Raw genomic sequence first — 22464 nt, forward strand, 5'->3', positions numbered from 1 at the left:
TTAGACAGTTGAAATACCCCCCCCCCCCCCCCCCTTTTATAACATGTTTTTCTTTTCTGTCAGAGAAACATTAAAAAGAAAAACTAATGGCAATGACTGTACAAGCCCAATTGCAAATAATCCTGGCTCAAAAAGGGATGCCCACTTCTGTGCAGTCTGCAGTGACTATGCTTCAGGATACCACTATGGGGTCTGGTCATGTGAAGGTTGCAAAGCATTCTTTAAAAGAAGTATTCAAGGTAGGAGAATCAGCCTTTGATATCTTTGCTCAAAGAAGTTGTTTCATATGATCAGGGGCTACAGCAGTTGATCTAAAATCCTGGTGCATGCTAAAAACAGAGCAACCCATGATTTGACTACTTTATCTTTTGCCTCTTATGTTATCAAGATCTGGAAACATTACAAACTAGGGAATTGATTTATTTAGAGAAGAGGTGGAATACATAGCATGGAAAGGTGCTGCAGCAAAGGCTTCAGTTGGAAGGCACTGCAGACCTGTGAATCTGCTTGCAGTTTGTGTTCCAAAGTGACATAATGATTGAGAATTTGATATAATTCACACGGTTAGAGTAGGTAATGGTCTGGAGAGCTTACTTGCCAGGAACTATTCTTGACAAGAGTATATTGCCTGGAGCTGTTGAGTTATAGCATAGAATATCTACACAGTATGTAGGATATAAAAATATGTCTAGTAAGTGTTAGGCACAAATCTGATTATTATTTCTATCCTCAGAGTCTGCCTTGCAGTATCTCTGCCAGATCTCTCCATTTAAGATTATCACTTCAGTGTTTAAATTCTTCAATCTAGTTCAAATTTACTGAGTGACTACAGCATGAAATAAAGGCAGGTCTCCATGTTTATTGTCACGTCCTATGGGCAGCTACATATGCACTATATTGTAACTCTGGACCACTTGATTTCTTTAACCTTCTCTCTAGTTATCATGTTCTTTGGCCTCATCTGGGGCCTCCTGGTAGAAACTTGATTGGACTGACACTGGATACCACATGCAGTTAGTAACAGAGAAACTCCTGTCATATTTTGGACTGTACTGTTGCCTTCTTCTTTTTCACACAAAGCCTTTAGCAGCCTTCAGATATTTTCTTTTGGCTCAATATGGCAGAGTTTGTGTCACAATTAGAATAAAATTGAATACAAGTCTTGTTTTCCCTTTCAACTTATTGTGCAAATTCTGCATGGGTGAGTAACGCTTTTTAGAAACTGGTGTGAGTACTTTTGATTTCTGAAATAATTGAAGAGAACTTTGTCTCTGGTTTGTCACAAATGGGGAACTGAATTTGAAGTGGAAGTGTTTTCTGTCAGAAAAATTATTTCCCTGGTCACATGTACCTTTGCTGTGAACAAGTTACCCACTGTGGCCTTTTGTAAACCTTATTGTGCCCTGTCAGGTAATGTCTGTTTGTAATTCAAATAAATGAAAGTGAATTTTTGGCAAGAAACACTACCAAGCACTCAGTTACAACTGCTGTTATGAAGGATATTGCTTATAAAAATAAAAAAAAACTTTCAGGCAAACCAGAAACCAAAATTTTGGGCTAATGTCTAATTAAAATCAGCTGTTATGACTGACCAACTGTGTGTGGTCTCCTCTGCTTGTCTAAGTTTGTAGTTTACTGTATTCATCCCCCATATCTGACCATCTGCCTGAAAGCTGAATTATCCCAAGGCCACAGGAGTTTTAAACCACTTTATGCTCCTGTGTGATTGGGTTACAGTGCAACAGAGAGCTTCTTCCTGCTTTCCCCCCATGTTGTGTGAAGAGTGATAAACAGTAATTTGTTTTTCAGTCGTATCTGCCAGTAGGAAATGGGACAAAATGTAACCTAATCTCTTATTTTAAAAATTGTCAGTTCAAAAATTCAAGGTTAAAATTATTTTAATTTTGCAAGGAAATAGTCACAATGGTTCAGTTAAATAATTACTTTTAAGGACATGAACTTTTGGACTTGCATCAAGTAAAAAAAAAAAAAAAAAGCCTCTAGTAGCTGTATCTTTGCCTGATCTATTATTAAAGTTTGAATAAGTAACTTAAAAAAACAACTTGAGAGAGAAGACATTTAGAAATGTAAATGAGTTAATATTACAAGAGAGATTTCCAGTATTTGGCAGCAGATTATTTGACTGTATTTTCACCAAGGGCATGCTCAAGTCCAATTTGCAGTAATAAACCTTTGGACCAGATTATTGAGTAATGAAATACAATTATATAAAGGAGTTTTAGTGGGGGTGAGGTGGGAGAGAAGGAGAGGAGGCTGGAGTGGGAACTGATGACAATAAGAGAAACACTTGTCCATAATATCTAGCAGTTATAAGTTCTGCTGGTGCTTTTCTTTGAACTATACAGTATAGGTTATATTATAATAGTTTTCTTTCTCTCTTGGGCTGCTTGTTTTATTAACTTTGGTTCAGGGTCAATCCTCCAAATGCTTCTTCATTCTTGGAACTCACCACATCAGAGAGTTCAGTAAATAGAGCTGTAGTTTACTAAAATCTTTGCAGGATTGAAGTCTGCTGTTATCAGCTCTGATGAGGAAAAAAAATCTACTCTCTGCCATTTGTTGAGTCCCATTGTACAGTAAACATTTGGAAGTTGGGAGCAAATTCATACAAGAGCATTATGTCCCATTTAAAAAAAATGGGTTGGTATTAGAAGGTACTTGGTTATCTAACAGTCATCACTAAATGCTGGTCTATGTTGTCTGGTTACTTTTGAGGCCATAACCAGATGTTTCAGTATAGGATAAATATGCATTTTTGCATCACTGAAATTAATGGAGCTTAGGTAGACCCACCTGAAAAAGTGGTCATACTGAAAATAAAGAAGACCCTGATTAGGGAAATAACCAAAAGAGACTGTTGGAGATGTTACATTTTCTCTTCTCACTGCTGCAGGACATAACGATTACATCTGCCCAGCTACCAACCAATGCACAATAGATAAAAACAGACGCAAAAGCTGCCAGGCCTGCCGGCTGCGGAAATGTTATGAAGTGGGAATGATGAAATGTGGTGAGTTTTGCTTCTCTGTCTTGTTTGCTTGGGTTTTGCTGCCTTTTTTTTGCCAGCCCTCTCTCAAACCCACCCCCAACCCCCAGACTGTTATGTATAGCCTTCTCCTTCTTCTCTCTCCTCCTCCTCCTCCTTCTTCTCTCTCCTCCTTCTTCTCTCTCTCCTCCTTCTTCTCTTTGCACTGCTTTGATATGAAGGCTGTTTGCACAATATCATTCCTTTCATTAGGAATGTTCTTTAGAATTCCAGCTTGCATTTATTGCTGGACAATTAATGCCTATTTGTTCCTGTGGTAACATTGTTTGGTAGCTGAGAGGCTCCTCTTTATTGTCAATGGTCTGGTTGTGTTTATGGACATCATACCCCCTTCCAACCTTTCTTTTATTAGGCTAAATAAACAAACAAAAAAATCTCCCCTGTTATGAAACAGAAAAATAGGCAGAACCTGTAAGTAATCAGAGTAGCTTGTCCCTCAATCTGCTCCAGGCTGAAATAACCCATTTTCCACTCAAATATCCAGAATCACGGTCAACATTCCTGTGGACTCTCCTCACCACAGTAGCACTAATACACATCTGTCAACCCAGAATCCTATTAGCCTTTTATCATTGCATCATGCTGGCACTTCATAATCATTCTACATTTTATTATGACTGCAGCCTCCCTCTTCATTTCTAGTTGATAACTCCCAGCTTGGAGCTGCAAATTCTATTGTTCCTTGTATTGTTTTTGTACTTCTGCAGTACATTTTGTTTCTATTGCTCAAGTCAACTATTTCTTTCTATATGAAGCTACTCTCTTCTTCTGCACTGATGATGCATCTTGACTTTATTGGTCTGTTTCATTAATATGGTCTTAGAATCATAGAACTATTCAGGTTGAAAAAGACCCCTGGGATCACTGAGTCCATCCATCATCCCTACTCTATGAAGTTCTCCCCTAAGCCATATCTACCAACGTCACATCCAAATGATCCTGAAACACATCTAGGGATGGTGGCTCAACCACCTCCCTGGGCAGCCTATTCTAGTGTCTAACCACTCTTTCTGTGAAAAAAATTTTCCTAATGTCCTTTGCTGTTTGGCCTCCAGAAAGGAAAGCCTTATGCTTGCAAATGAAATCCCTTTTGAACTTTTCTTCCTGAATGGGGTCACTGTCTTTTGTTCATCTGTATGACTGAGAATTCTACTCAGTTTTTCCAGTAGAGGTTTCTATCAAGCCCAACTCTGGAGCTGGAGAGCTTTGGTAAAGATTGAGTCCACTATGATTTTATAAATGGTCCTCCACAATGTTTTCCTTCAATGAGTCCTTTTATTCTGATTGTCCAGCAAGTCCTAGTTTGTGACTAGACCTCACAGGCACTATGGCATTACAAGTAATAAATAAAAATACTATGTACTTAAGTGTTAGTTTGTGTTTCTTTTAATCTCGTCACACTTTCATGAACATTTTCCTATGATAATTAATGTTTATAGCTCATAAACAATTATGCCAGATGAAAAATTACACTTTGAACCTATAACAGGAATAATATTTTTTTTAATTGTTATTAGTAGCACTGAAATTTGAGCCTTTTGAGAATTTAATTTGAGAATCTTAATAATTTAATTCCAGAAAAGGAATATAAAAATTACTCAGTATTGTCTGAGTTGCCTGATGAGTTAAGAGGCACCAGTGAGTAAAGCTGATGCATGAACACATGGTGACAGAGAATTAAAACAGACAGATTTTAACAGTTTCTTGCTGTAATGAAACGTAAATGCCATTTCCTGCAGACCAGAGTGGTTATCTCTCAAAGTTCTTGTTAGAGCTGTGTTTTAATACCAGCTTTTTACTGTAATAAGCCATAAAAGAGTATGTTTTCTTTTTAATGAAAGCTTTCCCCCATCTCTGTTCCTTTGCCAGGTCATTTAGTGAATGCATTGGTTCACGTCTGCTAAAATCTGAATAGGATAAAGTGGTTTGTAAGTGCATTTTTGCTCAGTGGAAGCTTGTTGTCCAGTGAAGTGATAAAAGAACCTCCATTACCACTTTGTAGTTTATGAAAGCTCTTGATAACAAATGTGCTGTTTGCATCAGATCTTTAAATCCTCATCAATAAATATCTTGTGAAAAAAATACCCCTCTATATGTGTGTGCACATATATCTAACATGCATTTCTGTGAGTAAATGTGACTAGGTGGTACATGCCATCTTTAAAACAGTTTTCTGCCCTGAAATTCTATTGGATGTCACCACATTCATAAACTTTGAGAATTCAACCCAAGAAGGCACAGGTAATCCAGTGGTGGCAAGCTTGGGGTGCTCTGTATGAAGCTGGCAATGGATTTTCATACAAAATATGCCATCATTGCCAAAAGCACAATGAGGGGCTTAGTCACTGAGTCTGCAAGTTTCTCTGCAGGAAGTCTGTGCTGCCTTCTGTTCCAGTCTAGGAAGATGCTGCTAAATTTTGATGCTAGGACTACCAGGAATGGTAGAAAAATAGTTGCAAAGCACTGTCACTGGGAACAAGGAAAACAGAAATATTGCACTAAACTCTGCCCAGCCAACTCAGATAAAGCAGATCAAGATAAAATTGATCTTCTCTTGGAGCTTCCTGGTGTTTACCTGGGGAGCTGGAATGGACTGGGCTGTTTGCTAGAGGTGGTAAAGAAGAGGAGAGTTGCTTCACCACTTTGCTACAGCTGCTCTGGGAGCAGCTATGTTCATACTCTTGCTTCCTGAGGCTCAAATAGACCTTCTTCCATATGGAGTGTTCAGTTTCCCTATTGGGCCAGACTTGCCTTTTTTTCTTTCCCCCTCCCACTGCCCTGCTCCTGTATCTTTTCCCCTGTGTGCCCCTTCTAAACCTGTTGACAATGTTCCCAAGACAAAGCTCCTTTCTGCCCCCTCCCCACCCCGAATGAGAAGGCTGAGGGGCCACACTAAAAAGCAAAGGAAAGATGTTGCCCTTGAATACTGGTATCATTCCACAAGTTTGCAGAAAGAAAAACAGATTTTTCTGTAGGCTGATAAGGTGCAGGGTTTGGCTCCCTTTTTCTCCTGTGCTTGGCTGCTGCTTGCATTCTCTGGATAGCACTTCAAAATACTGCAAATTACTTTCCAAACAGAAAGGCAATGGGGAAAAAATGGCATTTTCTGGACATCAGATGTCTTAATTGTATTTTAGCTATCATAAAAATTACTATAATTTCAGCTTATATTCTCCTGTGTGTATGGCAGACAGCAGCTTCTTTGTCAGTGGGTCTGCTCTGTGAATACAAGAGTTCTCATCTGAACATTTGCATTGGCTTTCAAAGGTGATTGAAGTGATAAAGATTTACTAATTTCTACTTGAGCAAGTTCTAAGCTCAGATGCTTATGAAAACTAATTATAATGCATTCAATGGTAGAATCTGCACTTGCTGCTGAACTGGTTAGTTACATATGCGGTTGCCAGGGACCAAAATCAGCACTAAAAGGTAAAAACATGCCATAAAACTGCCCACCATCCCAGGCAGCAGAGGCATTCATGGTTTTCAAATAGTTTGTTGCTTGTTTTTCACTGCCAGTAATACCTGTTGTGGCTTATTCATAGGTAAGTGAACAGGCTCATTTTAATGACTTATTTTATTGTGATCATGTACCCATGTGGTTAATGATGATGTAGCTCAAGGTCTTGCCTTTGGTCCAGCATTCTCAGCTATTTCTGACTCATAGAATAGCTCTAAATAAGGAGAGTGCTGGGATTTTGTAATCTTTGCACTTCTCCAGTTGCCTGAAATACCTTTATATGAATGAATATTAGCTATGAAGTGAAGTTAGGCAGTTTGTGGTAAAGATGGAAATTGGCCTTTCTTTGGGAAGCTGTAAGTATTTTATTGCTGTGCCTTTATGCAGATTGATCCACACTTCTGTGTCTACTTAAGCCAAACATTAAGCTGGTCTAAAATTATTTGTAATATATATTTTCATAAGTACTTATGCATGCCTGTTGGATGCTAATTGACATATAAGTAAAATTTCTCAGTCCTGACTAAGCTTTGGATTTGAATAACAAGCACAGAAGTTTCTTTATGTTGTAGAAATGTTGTTTTAATTGGAAGCTGCTACTTTCTGATGTCACCTGACTAGCAAGGTTAAATGTTGTTTTCTTAACTGTGTAATTTTAGAATGCACTCTTTTTTCTTTTTTAATTCCAAACAGAATAAAGTCTAATGTGAAAAGAAATGTTATCTTTTAAAATTAATGACAAGCTGTTTTTTATGCACACTACTCAGTGATTCAGCCTTTGCCTGCTTTGGCAATACATGGTGATTAAAAAATACAAACAATAATTCAGAATCTGCCTTGTTTGGGGTTCCCCTCCACTTCTTTTGTCACCAACTATATATTTTTTTGTAACAATTTTTTAAATGCAGAAATGTCATATCTTTCCTATAAACTGTTCTTATGTTTTAAATGGAGAATTTTTATTTTTTAAAAAGTACTGGTTATATATAAAATTATTCAGTTAGAAAACCTGAAAGTAACTTAAAGGGACTTGATATTTCCCAGCAAGAACCCTCCACAAGTATTGAAACCTTTAATGCTGTCAGTAAGTATCACAACCTGACTGAACCATTCCAAGACGGAGCACAGTGTGCTGCTGCACAGATGAAAATTGTACAAGATTGTATCAATTAGAACAGGATGCTGGACTACTGATTTTTCATACTATATTTAAATGTTATTGATTTATTTGAACTCCATTAAAGTACCTGATCACTCACCTGCCTGTTTATATTTTGGACAGGCTACAAAGTGTTATATAAAAATCTTAAGAGCAGTGAATTGGCAAGGATAACTTGGGTCTTGGCACCAAAGGCCTGATACTTTCTGTGCCACAAAGGTGTCTGGGTGACAGTATAACAGAGCTGAGGATGTGGAGTCCCACAAGAGTGCTCTAGGTTCCCCTCAGAACCAGGAACTGAACTGGGGTCAATGAGCTGGTTGCAGGTGCTTGCTTGGCCACATGTTGCTTCTGCCAGGTGTGTCCACACTGCTCGAGTTTCTTCCTCATTGTATTACCAGGCATCTCCTCCCCTCCCCAGCTTCCTCTTATACTAGTAGTTTTTCTGACTTTATAATTATAGATATTTTCCCTAACTTAACAAATTTTCCATGTGTTTAATTAAAAGACTGCTATTTGTGTGCCTTTTTGGAGAGGGCTTCACAGCTCCACCACGTACCAGAGAAGAAAAACTACACATCTTGTGGGATAGATCGTATTTTTTGATAGCCAAAGAAAATTCCTCCTTTGCTGTGCAAATCCCTATGGCTTTTAGTCCCTTACTGCTATCTTTCTTGCTCTGCTCTTCCAGATGTCCATGTTCAATGTGCTTCAGCTTTCTAAATAGTGGAAACGTGGTGAGATGTTGCTTCTTGATTTAGTTCCGTTCTCCCCTGATGGTTTCTGTCTCTACTGTGCACATCCATAGGGAAATCAGAGCCATGAAGATCTCCATAGGTAGACCACCCTGATGCCTGGGCATTTCCTCATCTGTCTCCAGTTGTACTTTTGTTCCAGTTGCTTATTTTGCTGTCAACCTTTCCTCTTTCTTCCCTGATGGAAAATATTTACATACTTTCTGTGCATGACTACAGAGCAGTCTGCAGCCCACTCTGCCATGCTGATGTTTTTTCTGAGGCTGACAAAGCACTTCCAGATTTTTCTCTTGACCTTGGTGCATTAGTTCAAAATGAAGCTTTTCCCAGAGTTCACTACATCATCTAAGTGGGTTTTTTTAGCAGATAGTCTATGCCTCATTGTCCTTTGACTCTCTCAGGAGGAAAAGGATTTGCCTAGACAGATGATTGAAGAAATTGCTCTGTGGCTTGTGTAGTTCTGCAGATAATCTTTCTTTGGGTAACAAGTCCAATTTCGTGAATCTGACATAAGATAATATCTCCAGCTCTGATTGTCTCTGCTGTTACCTATCCCTAGCTGGTGTTCAGCTGCTCTGGCAACTTCTAGATGTCATTCAGCTAAGCATTTGGCTCTGAAAATCATTCTTTTCCTTCAATTGTGCTAATGTCCTGTCAGTGTTCAACCCATTTCATCCTTCCCACATTCCCATTAAGGATGCAAAACCATCCTTGCCCAAAATAGTGCAAACTTTTAGCTGGACTTCCAGCTGATAATGCTTCTAGTGCCAAATGCCTCGTTCCACTTGAATTGCTCCATGCCTGAGGGCTTTGTATTCTCCAGTCTCTTGGGTTTCCAGACAGAGGATGTTCTCCAATATTGAAAACTTTGGTGGTCATCTTGTTCACTTTTACATCTGAGGTGATTTACTGTACAGGCTGCAAGTGAGGATGATAGCAATGGGGAGCTGAACTTTCTACATCCTAAAATTCCTGGATTGTTAGTCCTTCTCCAGTCTTTTCACTGCCTTCAGTTTATATCTGATTGGCCTTTGCATTTCACCATTCTCATGGGTTGATTCAAATGGTGCTTGATAGCTACTAAAGACAAGACAGGACTATGACCTGAAAAGACACCTCATCTGAGGAACCTGCACCACTGAGAGTCTGCATGCACTCAACATTTTATTTAACAAGACAAAGCCTTGTCAACAGCATTGGAAATTATTTTTTGTGCCCCTACTCCCTTTATTTTTAGTTTGTCTTATGTTTGGAACTCTTAGCTGCCTGAAACCCTGAGCCAGAACTGCATTGCCTGGTTGGAATTTAAACAACTCAGGGTGTATGTAACTGTGATGGATATGGATGAAAAATGGTGGGAATTGCTGAATCCAGTAGCTTGTCAAAAGGGAAATTGCTGCATGACACTCATAAATGTAGAAATGTTCAGATAGTCGCAGAAAGGGCACTTTGTCAAATTTCTTGTGAGACTGAAAGCAAGCGAGATACATTGTTATGCTTTAAGACTCCATGGTCTCCATGTATGCAATAAAAAATGCTGGTCTAGTATAGACTTATGCTAGCAAAGGCATTTTCATATTTATGAAAATTTACCTTTGAGTATCATATGTCACTAAAAGTATGGACAACTAGCACAAAAAATTAACTACTGAAAGATTTAGAGGACAATTTAGATGGGAAATCAGAAATGCTACGTGCTGGAAGATTCCAGCCCAAGGATCTCTTCAGTGATTTAATACTCTTAAATATCCTGATTTTTAATATGGTACATTCTTGCCTGTTAGTTATTGCCAAAGATTATTTTTTGAATCAGTGAACACAGTCCTTGATATAGAACATGCTGAAGAGGTGAGGGAAGTAGAAGCCATGGCTGAATGTTTTAGCAAATCCCCAAAGCTTTTTTTGGAGATGCTTTTGAACACTTTCCATGGCAGCTATGCCAGAACAAACAACAGAAGCCAAATTTGGTATTGTCAGAATGGAAAATTAAGTAATTCCAGAAATTGCAAGGCCTGCTTTTTGCAACAGCAAAAACATTCTGCATGCAGAACTCCAAACAGGAGGCCTCAGGTATCTAGCTGTAGACACCTGAATTCGTACTGGGGCAACTTCTGCTGCCTTAATGGGATGTAGGGACAAAACAGGTTACATCTCAGTAAGTCCCACCTAGGAGAGAGGCCCAGCTGTACTTCTGGATGAGGTATTCACTATGTATCACATCCCAGACTTTCAGAAGTCTTTTCTTCCACCAGTTTGCATATAGAACAGAATTTAAGAGGAGAGTTTACAAACAGCTATCTTATTTGCATTTAAATACCTGATTTATCTCTTTCATGTCAATGGGCAATTTCCCATGCACTTTTAAAGTGAGTTAACTGAAGTTCAAAAATAAATATCTTTTTGACATTTTTTTCTTGTTTAGTAGAATAAACAAAATCCTCAGCTGAATCAGTGGGAACAAAATTCAGTCAATGCTGAATGTTCTAGAAATTCTGAAACTGGATGTTCAGTATTAGAACATCCAATACTGAAGGGCTTTTCCCCTTTGCAATTAAATATTTCAACACCGAGAGAGAAATAGTTCAATGCAATCATGTGCCTCTCATGTCAGGTTCAAGAAGAGAACGTTGTGGATATCGGATCCTGCGTCGCCATCAAAATTCAGAAGATCAGGTGCATTGCTTTGGCAAAGCTAAGAAATACAACGGGACAGGAACCCGTGTGAAAGAGATCCTGCTCAGCACAGTCACTCCAGAGCAGTTTGTTTTAACACTACTCGAAGCAGAGCCTCCCAATGTCTTGGTGAGTCGTCCCAGCAAACCATTCACGGAAGCCTCCATGATGATGTCCCTGACAAAACTGGCAGACAAAGAGCTGGTTCACATGATTGGCTGGGCAAAAAAAATTCCTGGTAAGAAATTTAGTCTTTTTTTTTATTTTATTCATTGCTTTTACCATCAATCTATCATTTTCTACCCTGAATAACAGCACAGCACTGTAAATGTGCAGTATGAAAATATTAAGCTTTTTATTCTGTAAAGTAATAGACAATTTATTGCTCTCAGTAATTCACCTGAATGTCTTTTGATTTAAACAGCCTAGCTCATCATTTGCTATCTGTTGTTAGCAAAATATTTGTTCATTTAGCTAAAAATCACAGCTGATGTTGCATGTCTCATCATCTGTAAGTATCTCATCAACATCTCTAAATACCTCATCGACTATAAATACTTGATTAATTCAATTTAGAAGGTTCATTAAAAGGGGTATTTACTGGATTGCTATAAAAATGAATTCAAGACCAAATTATTTCCTTGAGTCCTGACTGAAGGTTTCTAAAATAGTTGATGAATACTCAAGTGTGTCCAAGCACTGAGTGGCTGCAATTGCTTCATGTGACCAGATTGCAAAGTGGTGCCTGGTGTGGCTCTCAGAGTCATCCTGTGCTCTCCTTCAAAACAGAAACCACAACAGCAACACAAGGGACACACACTGAATACAACTGCATGTGTAATTGTCTCAAGTGTCTCAAATGTGACCACCGTATGGTGGCAATGTGCCATTTCACTTCTTATAAAGGAGGTGGCTGGAGGTGCTACCAGCTCCAGCTGCCACATCTCCTTGTTGCAGATGACTGTCTCCTCAGTTCAGCCACTGTGTTGGAGGGTTCAGACATGACAGTGTTAGGGTGTGCAGATCCCAGGTCACCTGCTGAAATGCTGGGGAGGAGATGCTTGTGCAGCAGGAGCATCTTAAACCACAAGAGCCATTTGCAAAGTGATGGTGGTTTTGCTGTTAATGTGGAACATTTCAAACCAAGTCCTTATTTGTCCTGACTCAAGAAACTCCAAAAATAACTGTAAAGTAAGTACCCATAAGGGGTTAAGTGCTATCATTGATATATTTTGTCTGGTCAGAAAAACTTGATTAAAAGGTACCATTTCAGAGAACTCTATATAATTATGTGAATCTGGTAGGAAGTGAATTGTGAAGGAAAATCAGAGAAAATCTTAGACAATTACCACATTTTAAGCAATACTCGAGTGGGGGAAAAAAACACCCAAAGAACCTTTTTCATTTTCTGATTGTTCTTTATTTTTTTATGTCGTCTTTTTTCAAAGAAAAACCCAGCTACACCCACAAAACCTCAGCTAGTTAAGATTAATTTTTTGAATGTTTTAAAAGACCAGTTTCCAAACCAACCCCAATTTTGATACTGATCAGTTTTAGTTTATTTGCAACATCTGTCAGAAGTAATTTTCTTGGCAATAAGAGAACTGTGTGAAGATTGAAGAAGTCAAACTCCTTCAAAACACTTCCTGGTAATGTTGACACTTTATCATGTACATTTCTTTTTTTCTGATCACTCCTGTTACACAGAACAGAAGTACACACCATTTTAGAACAATGCCAAAAATAGATGTGATATTTAATATGTACCTAATTATAACTAATGTTGCCATATTACACAGTAGGCAGAGCATTTATTTGTATGTGGAATTTTTGTTTCCCATTACAATAACTGATGACTAAAGCTTGGGACATAGAATTTCAGTTTTCGTAAATTCTGGGTGGTGATGTGCTGTCCTTGATCTTTAAAACATAAGATTGTTAGGAAAAGGAAAGGTACAGTCCTTCTAATAGCTGTACTCAGTGGTCACAAATCATACTGCTGGTGCTGGTAAGGGGAGTTTGGCAGATGACATCTGGGATACATCTGGATCTTTAAGTGTCTGTAGATTGAATGCTGGGACTTGGTCTGACATCTTGCTCAGCTGAGATGGTTTTTAAATCCAGTAATTGGTTGTTTATGCTGAAGACATCAGCACATGCCTGTGTAAATGTTTGTTTAAAGGAACTTCTGAAATGTCTTTGGGCTGTAGTTTCCCAGGAAACTGCCACTGTCAGTTTGTACTATTCACACTTCCATGATTATTTTTCTAAAAGCACTTTAGAAATTATGTGTGTGTGTGTCTGGCAGTTAATCTGCTGTTTTTGGGGATTCTGCAGTCAATTCTGTGACAGCAAAAGTCAGGAGGGAAGCTGCTGCTCATAGGCTCCTGTGTACCCATAGAAAGAAGGAGCAAGGCTATCAGTTTTGAAAGATGGAACTTTCAGCAATGATAAGAGACTGTATGTGTTACCCTGTTTATGTCAGCCAGGGGCTGTCACCAATTGTCTTCCAGCCTAATAGTTTAATAAGATGAAAATACACAGACCATTTGTATAAATTGCTCACAGTAGATTCTTTGACAGCACAAACCTACTGCATGAGGTTTAACACTTTGAACAACTGGCAAGAATTATAGAAATCTGTCTCCCATGGCCAGGCTGTAATGATTTTCACTAGGCAAAGCTGTAATGATTTTCACTAGGCAAAGCTGTAGATACCAGCTCAGCTGAAAAATGAAGCACCTTTGCTAAGAAACCTATCTCAAACAACTCTACTGTGACCTGTTCTTGGTCTTGAAAACAACTAGTGTTTGACCACTGAACTGGTTGTCATAATATCTGTTTTTTATTCCTTGGCTGAGAAGTGTGCATTTTGATAATTCACACTTCTTCTCTTTCCTGGGGTTTAGTTTTATTTTATTTATGTGTTAATTTAATTTCTCTTTATTTGGCTTCTATGTATCTCTTTTCCCCTGCCTGTTTTGCAGGGGAAGGGAAAGGGAGGGCAAAGAATGTGCTTGTGCACATCACATTAGTTCTGTTGTTGCTTCTAGGGTGCTGTGAATGGAGGCAATGGGGACACTAATACCTTCACCAACTACTCTTTTGTTTTGATTTGGTTTTTTTCCTGGTTTAAGGCAGTACTGGGGAAGGGGGTGGCAGGAAAAGGATGGGCTGGGGTCAACATATGCCACTTACAGAGGGAATAATACAACAGAAGCACCAAGATGTGGATACTTTCAGTTAACCCAGTAAACCCAGAAGAGATTAAAAGAAGAACAAACACAAGCAACGACCATATGCATCTTGTGGAAAGAACAGACAATTTTTTTGAAGTCAAATAATCTCTAACATATACAAGTTTCCCAAGTGATTCCCTGGTGCCTCTCAGGAGGCTGTGGGACCATCATCTTAAGAGGTGGCCAAGCATAAGGCAGGTCCTATGCAGTCACTTGAGTTTCACCTCAGCCCTGAGATACAGGAGCAGTTGCACTTGAACATCACTCCGCTTTATTTCAAATGTTTTGCGGAAGATTTGCCAATGATAGTAACAAATATTTATGTTCCAATTTTAGACAGCAGCATCATCCTGCTGATGTCAGGGCTCCCTTTCCTGGCTTTCTTCACAACTCATAATTCTAAGTTTCTTCTTCTTTCTCATATACTCAGTCTTATTTATCAAGACAGAGAAATAAACTGATTTATTTTACACTGTTTTCATCATTTTAGGCTTTATTGATCTCAGCCTCTATGACCAAGTAAGACTCTTGGAGAGCTGCTGGATGGAAGTTTTAATGGTTGGTTTGATGTGGAGATCCATTGACCATCCTGGGAAACTGATATTTGCTCCAGACCTTGTACTAGACAGGTAAGAGAAGCAAACTTCTTGACGACACTTCATATGAGCATATTTGCAGGTGAGATGAATGGTGAGAGGGAGAGAATTAACTAAGGGAAGTGCTACTAAAAATGTATCTGACAATATCCTTTACTTGCACTTGTAACAATAGTGCCTTGAGCTTCCACATCCTTATAGGGGCTAAAGAAATGCTAAGCATAAGCAGTATTTTTGAACTTGCTGGCTCTTGCATTCCTGTAGCATATGACAGTGTGAAGTTGCTCTCTATTTTTCACGTCTTTTGTTGGTTTTGTTTATTTTGGTCTGGGCCTGTAGGTTCTGAAACTGTAGATACATCAAGACAATGCATGACATTGTCAATCACTTTATTCCAGCTGATAGATTTTCTCTTCCCATCCCTCAAAAAAGAAAAAAAACAAACCCCAAACCCAACAAAACACATAGTGTCAGGCATTACTTTAATTATTTCAAGTAGATTTTTTTACCTGTTTATTTTCCTGGCTCTACTGCAGACTTCACAAACAGCTATAATGATGAACACTGCAGCACTAGTCAAAAGGGAGATTGCTTTGATGCTTTTTAATACAGCAACTTGGTTTTTTTCTAGGTAAAGCAGAATGTTTGCAGGATTAAAAATTGTTTCTCCATAACATTATGTACCAGCATGGAAGAATATGGTTTAGTAAGAGAAGTTTATTCTGCAGGAGTTTAGAAGGATTTGACCCAGGCTTGAGATAAATATCAAGTCAGGGAAACAATCTAGTCTCTCAAGTAGCTTTAAAATGCCTCTTAAACTTTTCAACCTGGGGTAATTCAGATCTGTACCAGTGCTCTGCCTTTAGCTGAATAATTATCACTACCTTAGATACAGAAAGCAAAACAAGTTAGTCAGAGAAATAAATGTAATTTATAAAAGATATGCTGTAAATTATGTTTGCTTTTATAAAATGCAAGAACATGCTGTGTTGTTCAATGCAATGATAAGAAATTTCTGGAAACTATATGATAAATTTAATTCCTTGGGAGCTAATACGTGCTGAACAGAATGAGGTTATTTGATGCATTCCTTCATCTTCACACAACACAGCAGAGTGGGAGCTAGCAAGCACCTGGGCATGCTCTAAGTTTCTGTATATTTTAAATATGTGCACATGAAACTGGTCTGTAACTTGATTGTTTTTATCTTAGCTGAACTTCAGATACATTTCCTACACAATCTTTGTAGACAAGCACTTTTCTGGTGCTTGTGCCTTTGCTTTGAAACCAGCAGCTTCCTGTTGTTCTCCAAAGCTTGAAATTCTCCTTTGGTTTGGGGAACATGAATAATATTCAGGCAGCTGCCCTTCTGCAGGCAGTACTTGCTGCACCTGCTCAGTGTTCTCTCCCTGTGCCTGCCTGGCAGCCTGAAGGCTCAGCACCTTCCTCCTGGGATTCACTAGAGGAGTAAAGTTCTTTAATTCTCCTGCACTGCTTTGCTTCAGTCTGTCTCATCTTCAAAACATTACAGAGAAACAAATGTCATGTTCCAAATAGTATAAGAAGCATCTCTTAGAATACTGTTCACAGCTTAATTGGCTTTTTTAGTCAAGTGTATGTGAAAAAAAACCAAACCCAAACCACAGGAAGTTACTTTAATGGCTGGAAATTTGCTGCTCCTTAATTTTAAACTCATTGAAATACACTTGGGTTGATGGGTTTATGGTTTGGTTTGTTGTTTGGTTTTGGTTTGTGTTTTTTTTCAGATCAGAAAATAGGACCATTTCTAATATCCAAAATGGAGAAGGTTGCATTCAGTAAACACTTGCCAACATAAAAAGAACCAAACACCCAAACCACTAAAGCACAAAAAATCTATTTATATAAACACCTTAAGAAAAAAAAAAAAAAAGGTTCTGGGGAATGGGTGTAGATGTTGTTTTATTCTTTATAAGTGTCTTATTGTTCCAATAACTTGTTTTAGGGGGGGGTTTCTTATTCACCAAGCCTTGAGGCCTCCATCAGGTACAAACAGTGTTATCAGTGGTTCTGGTATTAACTCCATGTGAAACAACTACAGGAAATGATTCAAGGTGGAGCTGTGCCCTGCACTACAGCGTTTCAAACTGGTTATCCAGAATTATACTGGCTGTGAGGATAAAGCCTCTTACGGTTGTACTTACCTGTGGTCAATCCTGCACACACTTCAAAGAGAAAATTAGATTCTTAGAGGTGCTGACTTTTTCTACCAGTGTAATTTTCAATTTAGATTTCATGAGAGAACCTTCTGATTTATCCCAAAGATGAGACAGATGTGCCTTTTGCAGCCTCCTTTGTGCTTTGACTTCTATCTGGCTGAGTCAGAGTTCCTCAATTCTACATTTTCTCTAACATTTTGCATGTTTCCATAGGGACGAGGGGAAATGTGTAGAGGGAATTTTGGAGATCTTTGATATGCTCCTGGCCATGACCTCGAGGTTCCGAGAGCTGAAACTGCAGCACAAGGAGTACCTGTGTGTCAAGGCAATGATCCTTCTCAATTCCAGTGAGTGATGCTCACCAAATTATACTTTTTATTTCAATGGTGGCTGGGAAATCAGCCTCTAAAAATGGCAAAAAAATCAAATGAGAAAAGTCATTGAAAGAGAGCATTAGAAAAGGGCTACTAACTGTCAGATTGTAAGAATTTGTGCTTAAGAAACTTCTGTATCATTTGCTGCATTTAGTGTCTATGTCCTGTTGTAAAAACTACCTGTAAGACCCAACACCTCAGAGCTTCTCACAAGGTGGGGCTTGTGGCACAGGCTGTGGCTGTTGCCCTTTCCAGCGAGACCTTTTCCTCATCTCTTTGTGGATCCTGGTAATGTGCAAAGATGCTGTACAGCTCTACAAAGCTGTCCTTAAATCTAGTAAAACTAGTTACTCCACTGAGTGATGATTCATTTGGCTTAATGTTCCTATTTAATGGTAAGTAATTGGTAGCAATTATAGGTTCTGGGGAATGGGTGTAGATGTTGTTTTATTCTTTATAAGTGTCTTATTGTTCCAATAACTTGTTTTAGGGGGGGGTTTCTTATTCACCAAGCCTTGAGGCCTCCATCAGGTACAAACAGTGTTATCAGTGGTTCTGGTATTAACTCCATGTGAAACAACTACAGGAAATGATTCAAGGTGGAGCTGTGCCCTGCACTACAGCGTTTCAAACTGGTTATCCAGAATTATACTGGCTGTGAGGATAAAGCCTCTTACGGTTGTACTTACCTGTGGTCAATCCTGCACACACTTCAAAGAGAAAATTAGATTCTTAGAGGTGCTGACTTTTTCTACCAGTGTAATTTTCAATTTAGATTTCATGAGAGAACCTTCTGATTTATCCCAAAGATGAGACAGATGTGCCTTTTGCAGCCTCCTTTGTGCTTTGACTTCTATCTGGCTGAGTCAGAGTTCCTCAATTCTACATTTTCTCTAACATTTTGCATGTTTCCATAGGGACGAGGGGAAATGTGTAGAGGGAATTTTGGAGATCTTTGATATGCTCCTGGCCATGACCTCGAGGTTCCGAGAGCTGAAACTGCAGCACAAGGAGTACCTGTGTGTCAAGGCAATGATCCTCCTCAATTCCAGTGAGTGATGCTCACCAAATTATACTTTTTATTTCAATGGTGGCTGGGAAATCAGCCTCTAAAAATGGCAAAAAAATCAAATGAGAAAAGTCATTGAAAGAGAGCATTAGAAAAGGGCTACTAACTGTCAGATTGTAAGAATTTGTGCTTAAGAAACTTCTGTATCATTTGCTGCATTTAGTGTCTATGTCCTGTTGTAAAAACTACCTGTAAGACCCAACACCTCAGAGCTTCTCACAAGGTGGGGCTTGTGGCACAGGCTGTGGCTGTTGCCCTTTCCAGCGAGACCTTTTCCTCATCTCTTTGTGGATCCTGGTAATGTGCAAAGATGCTGTACAGCTCTACAAAGCTGTCCTTAAATCTAGTAAAACTAGTTACTCCACTGAGTGATGATTCATTTGGCTTAATGTTCCTATTTAATGGTAAGTAATTGGTAGCAATTATTGAAAGCACTCAATGGTTCTGCAAGATGAATTTCAGGATAGAAGCTTTGCTGTGCAGCCTTTTACACAAGGCAAGTAGGAGTGTGTGTGTTTGCTAGTTTGGAGTAGTCTGCAGTAAAATCATTTTACTCCCCAGAACATGTTGTAATTAATGTTGCTTAAAAACCCAATCAACAAAATAACATCTAAATACTTAAATCTACTGCTTTCAGCAAGGAGCTGCTGCAAAATTCTCAGCCCAGTTCTGAAGGGGAACAGGCCAACTGTTATCCCACTTGTTCATTTTAACAGACAGCAAAGCTGTTCATTTTTTTTCTTAGAAAAACCCACAACAACAAAAACCAACCGGACAAACAAAATAACCAACAAAAAACCCCATGTTAATCAGTCGTATTTTCTTCAGAGCCTCACATCTCAAAACAATCTGTCCTTTCCCCTCTCCCTTCTCTCCTGTCCAAGGTAATCTTTTACTCCTCATTTTCAAGGTGTTCTGAAACTCTGTCCTTCCATAGCTATCTTTGGGAGGATTTTTTCCCAACCCCATGTCTCTTCTGCCCTCTCAATAATGTTATTGTGTGTTTCTAGACCTTCCTAGTGCTGATTATTTTTTCTCTTCCTTCTCCATCCCCTCAACCACCTGTTTTTGCTTTTGCTGACTTCTAAGGTTTCTCACTGTAGGCAAGTGCTGTATCATGGCACCCTGAGTGAGCTGTAGGGAGATCATGGCAGGCTGGTTCTATGAGCAAGGTCTTTCACCATGTTCTCTTCCCTTCCTAGTCTATACACAGAGAAAAAAAGGGCTTTTTCAGCAAGAAGGAGTTAGAGGAAGCATAATGCTATAATTCATAGTAGTTACTGCATTACAAGGTAAAGAGTGATTGAAAGGAGAAAACCCTGGAGAATGGAGAGCGTGTCTGTTCTCGGGACTGAAGGGTCTATGTTCAACGTGATGTCTTGGGAGGAACTGGGACAGTTGCTCATTTTGCAAATAATGTACTGGTCAAATTTTGGTGGAGGAATGTAAGTCAGAGCTTGGTGTGGCACACGAAGCATCATTTTTGTACAGTCCTGAGAGGGGTGTCAGGAAAAGCATCTTTCTAATCTTGTTGAAATCTTACATCAGAAACCCCCCTTCCTCATAAGCAGGGAGTATCTCTTTCTCTTCTCTGGTTAGGCATGTTTCCCTTGTCAACAGAAGAACCTGAGAGCAATAGGAAGCTGCATCACCTGCTCAATGTAGTGACAGAGGCGCTGGTGTGGGTTATCGCGAAGAGCGGGATCCCCTCGCAGCAGCAAACCACTCGGCTGGCCAACTTGTTGATGCTCCTCTCTCACGTCAGACATGCCAGGTAAACTTCACAGAATATGTGTAAGGTGTCAGTGTTTGTTTACTACAGCAACAAAGCAAGGCTTGAACTCCAGAGTTCTCCTGAGGGAGTCCTGGTACTGCTCCTCATCTCGACTCATTGTAAGGTTTTCCTTTCAAGCACATCTAAATGGGCAATATACTCAAGTGCTTTCTGGCACTCAGAAATATGTTGATATTAAAATGCTGTCTCAACTGTACTACACTAAATTGTTCATTAGGTACCTGCCTGAAATGTTTAACAATAATAACATAAATTCAACCTTTCAAAAAGAACCCCACCCAGCCATCCAAACTCTTCCACCCAATATAAAATTCACTTTCAAACCCAATCTGCAGTGTTGGCTTTGGTGGAGCAAAGACTTTGGGTGCCATGCTTGTCCCAGGTCAAATTTGTTGCCTTTTATTCAGAACCACAGCAATTTTGCCAAGTGACTGGTGCTGCAGCAATGCCACACTCCTGCTTTCCACATGGGAAGCAGCTCCTCTGCTCCCTGTCCCTTCCTGGACCTCCTTGAGCTGCTCATCTTTGGTTGCAGCTACAACAAACTCAAACACAGGGACCTACAAACAGATGCTTTAATTTTCAAGCTGTTTGTTATTATATATTATTACCCAGAGACCAGCTATTCGCTCTGATTTGGCTTTGGGCTGCGTACCCAGGGCAAAACAGTCCTGGGACCAGGCTGGAGCATGCAAAGGAGAAATGGGTACATCTGACTTTGTTCAGGGACACTGGAAGAGGGACAGGCCCCTTTCCAACTGCTGGGACAGCAGGTGGCAGCAGCAGGGACTTGACTGTGCCGACAGGCAGCGTTTAACAGCCGGTTTGTGAACTGGGGTGAGTTTGAGCTCGTCCTGCAGCTCCAGCCAGAGCTGAACCCCAGTCACGGCTCTAAAGCACTGATGTCACCAGTGTGACACCACATCCCAGCATCACAGGAACTCTTGTTCCAGCCCAGCATGAATAGACGTGAATCTTGGCAAAATTTTTTTATTTTCTTAACAAAAGAAGAGTTTTTATGCTGTGCCTGCCTCAAACAAAGTCTGGAGGCTACTTGTTGTGACCTGTCTCTATGCTGCTTAGCACAGGTCAGACAATTATACTTAATTCTGGAAGTAATTGATGCTCTCAGCCTTGATTACCAAATGATGTGGAAACCTCAAGAGCTGGGTGTAGGAGGAGAGCTGCAATTTCTTCTTTGCCATTAACGTATTTATAACTCTTGAATTGCAGCAGAGCCTCATTTTCTGGAAACATTGCCCCTCCCAGTCCCATTCACCACATCAGCTTGAAGCTATGAGCATGTTTTCCTTCTCTGCATTGTCAGAGCCAGACTGCTGACTTGTTCTTTGTTCTCTTTCACAGTAACAAGGGAATGGAGCATCTCCTGAGCATGAAGTGTAAGAACGTGGTGCCTGTGTATGACTTGCTGCTGGAGATGTTGAATGCACACACTTTCCGAGGCCAAAGGAAGTCCCCGGTCACGCACCCTGAATTTGGCCCCTTGGAACAAATGGAGACTGGAGACAGTCTGAGAAATGGGGCAGCCCAGTAATTCTGCTGAGAGCTGGAAATGGGATGCTTGTTCCAAGCTGTGGGAGAAAACAAAGCTGCAGTGATGGGACTGCTGAGGTGTGAAGAGTGTGAATCTTCATCCCTTCTGGCTTTGCACACTGGTGTCTGGGGAAGGCTTGTGGGACACGCGCGTCTCTCCGTGTTTCTGACATGACAGTAGCTGCACTTTTACAGTGCCTTGTCTGAGACTCTTCAAAAGCACCTTATGACGTTAAGCCTCAGAGCAGCACTGCGAGACAGGGAATTACTGCCTCTTCTTTTCAGAGGTGGCTGAACTGAGACAGAGAGATGAAGGGCCTGGTCCAAGAAGCAGAAGTCTGTGTCCGGGCTGGGAGTCAGCACCGAGGTCTCCATCTCCCGGACAAGGTTTTGAGCCCTGACTAGATGGTCTCCTCTTTCAGCATGAGATTCTGTGGTATCTAGAGCAGCACTGCTTGGGACAGATCTGACCTGGGTGTGCTGCTCCCTGGGGAACACCTACTTTGCTGAGGATGTTCTTCTGTT

At 39.9% G+C, this 22464-nt stretch overlaps 1 protein-coding gene across 1 annotated transcript in view; it reads left to right on the top strand.

Annotated features, from left to right (window-relative positions):
* Positions 1 to 21940, top strand: part of ESR2 (estrogen receptor 2 (ER beta)) — a 29044-nt gene extending 7104 nt beyond the window's left edge. Inside the window, exons 2-8 of the mRNA XM_010000670.1 lie at positions 64 to 239; positions 2915 to 3031; positions 11053 to 11352; positions 14844 to 14982; positions 17361 to 17494; positions 20190 to 20364; positions 21751 to 21940. Coding sequence (XP_009998972.1) covers positions 64 to 239; positions 2915 to 3031; positions 11053 to 11352; positions 14844 to 14982; positions 17361 to 17494; positions 20190 to 20364; positions 21751 to 21940 — 1231 coding nt within the window. The remainder of the gene's footprint in view (positions 1 to 63; positions 240 to 2914; positions 3032 to 11052; positions 11353 to 14843; positions 14983 to 17360; positions 17495 to 20189; positions 20365 to 21750) is intronic.
* The last annotated feature ends 524 nt before the right edge of the window (positions 21941 to 22464 follow it).

Source organism: Chaetura pelagica, unplaced genomic scaffold, assembly GCF_000747805.2.
Source record: "Chaetura pelagica isolate M959 unplaced genomic scaffold, ChaPel_1.0 scaffold36, whole genome shotgun sequence".
Classification (NCBI taxonomy): domain Eukaryota; kingdom Metazoa; phylum Chordata; class Aves; order Apodiformes; family Apodidae; genus Chaetura; species Chaetura pelagica.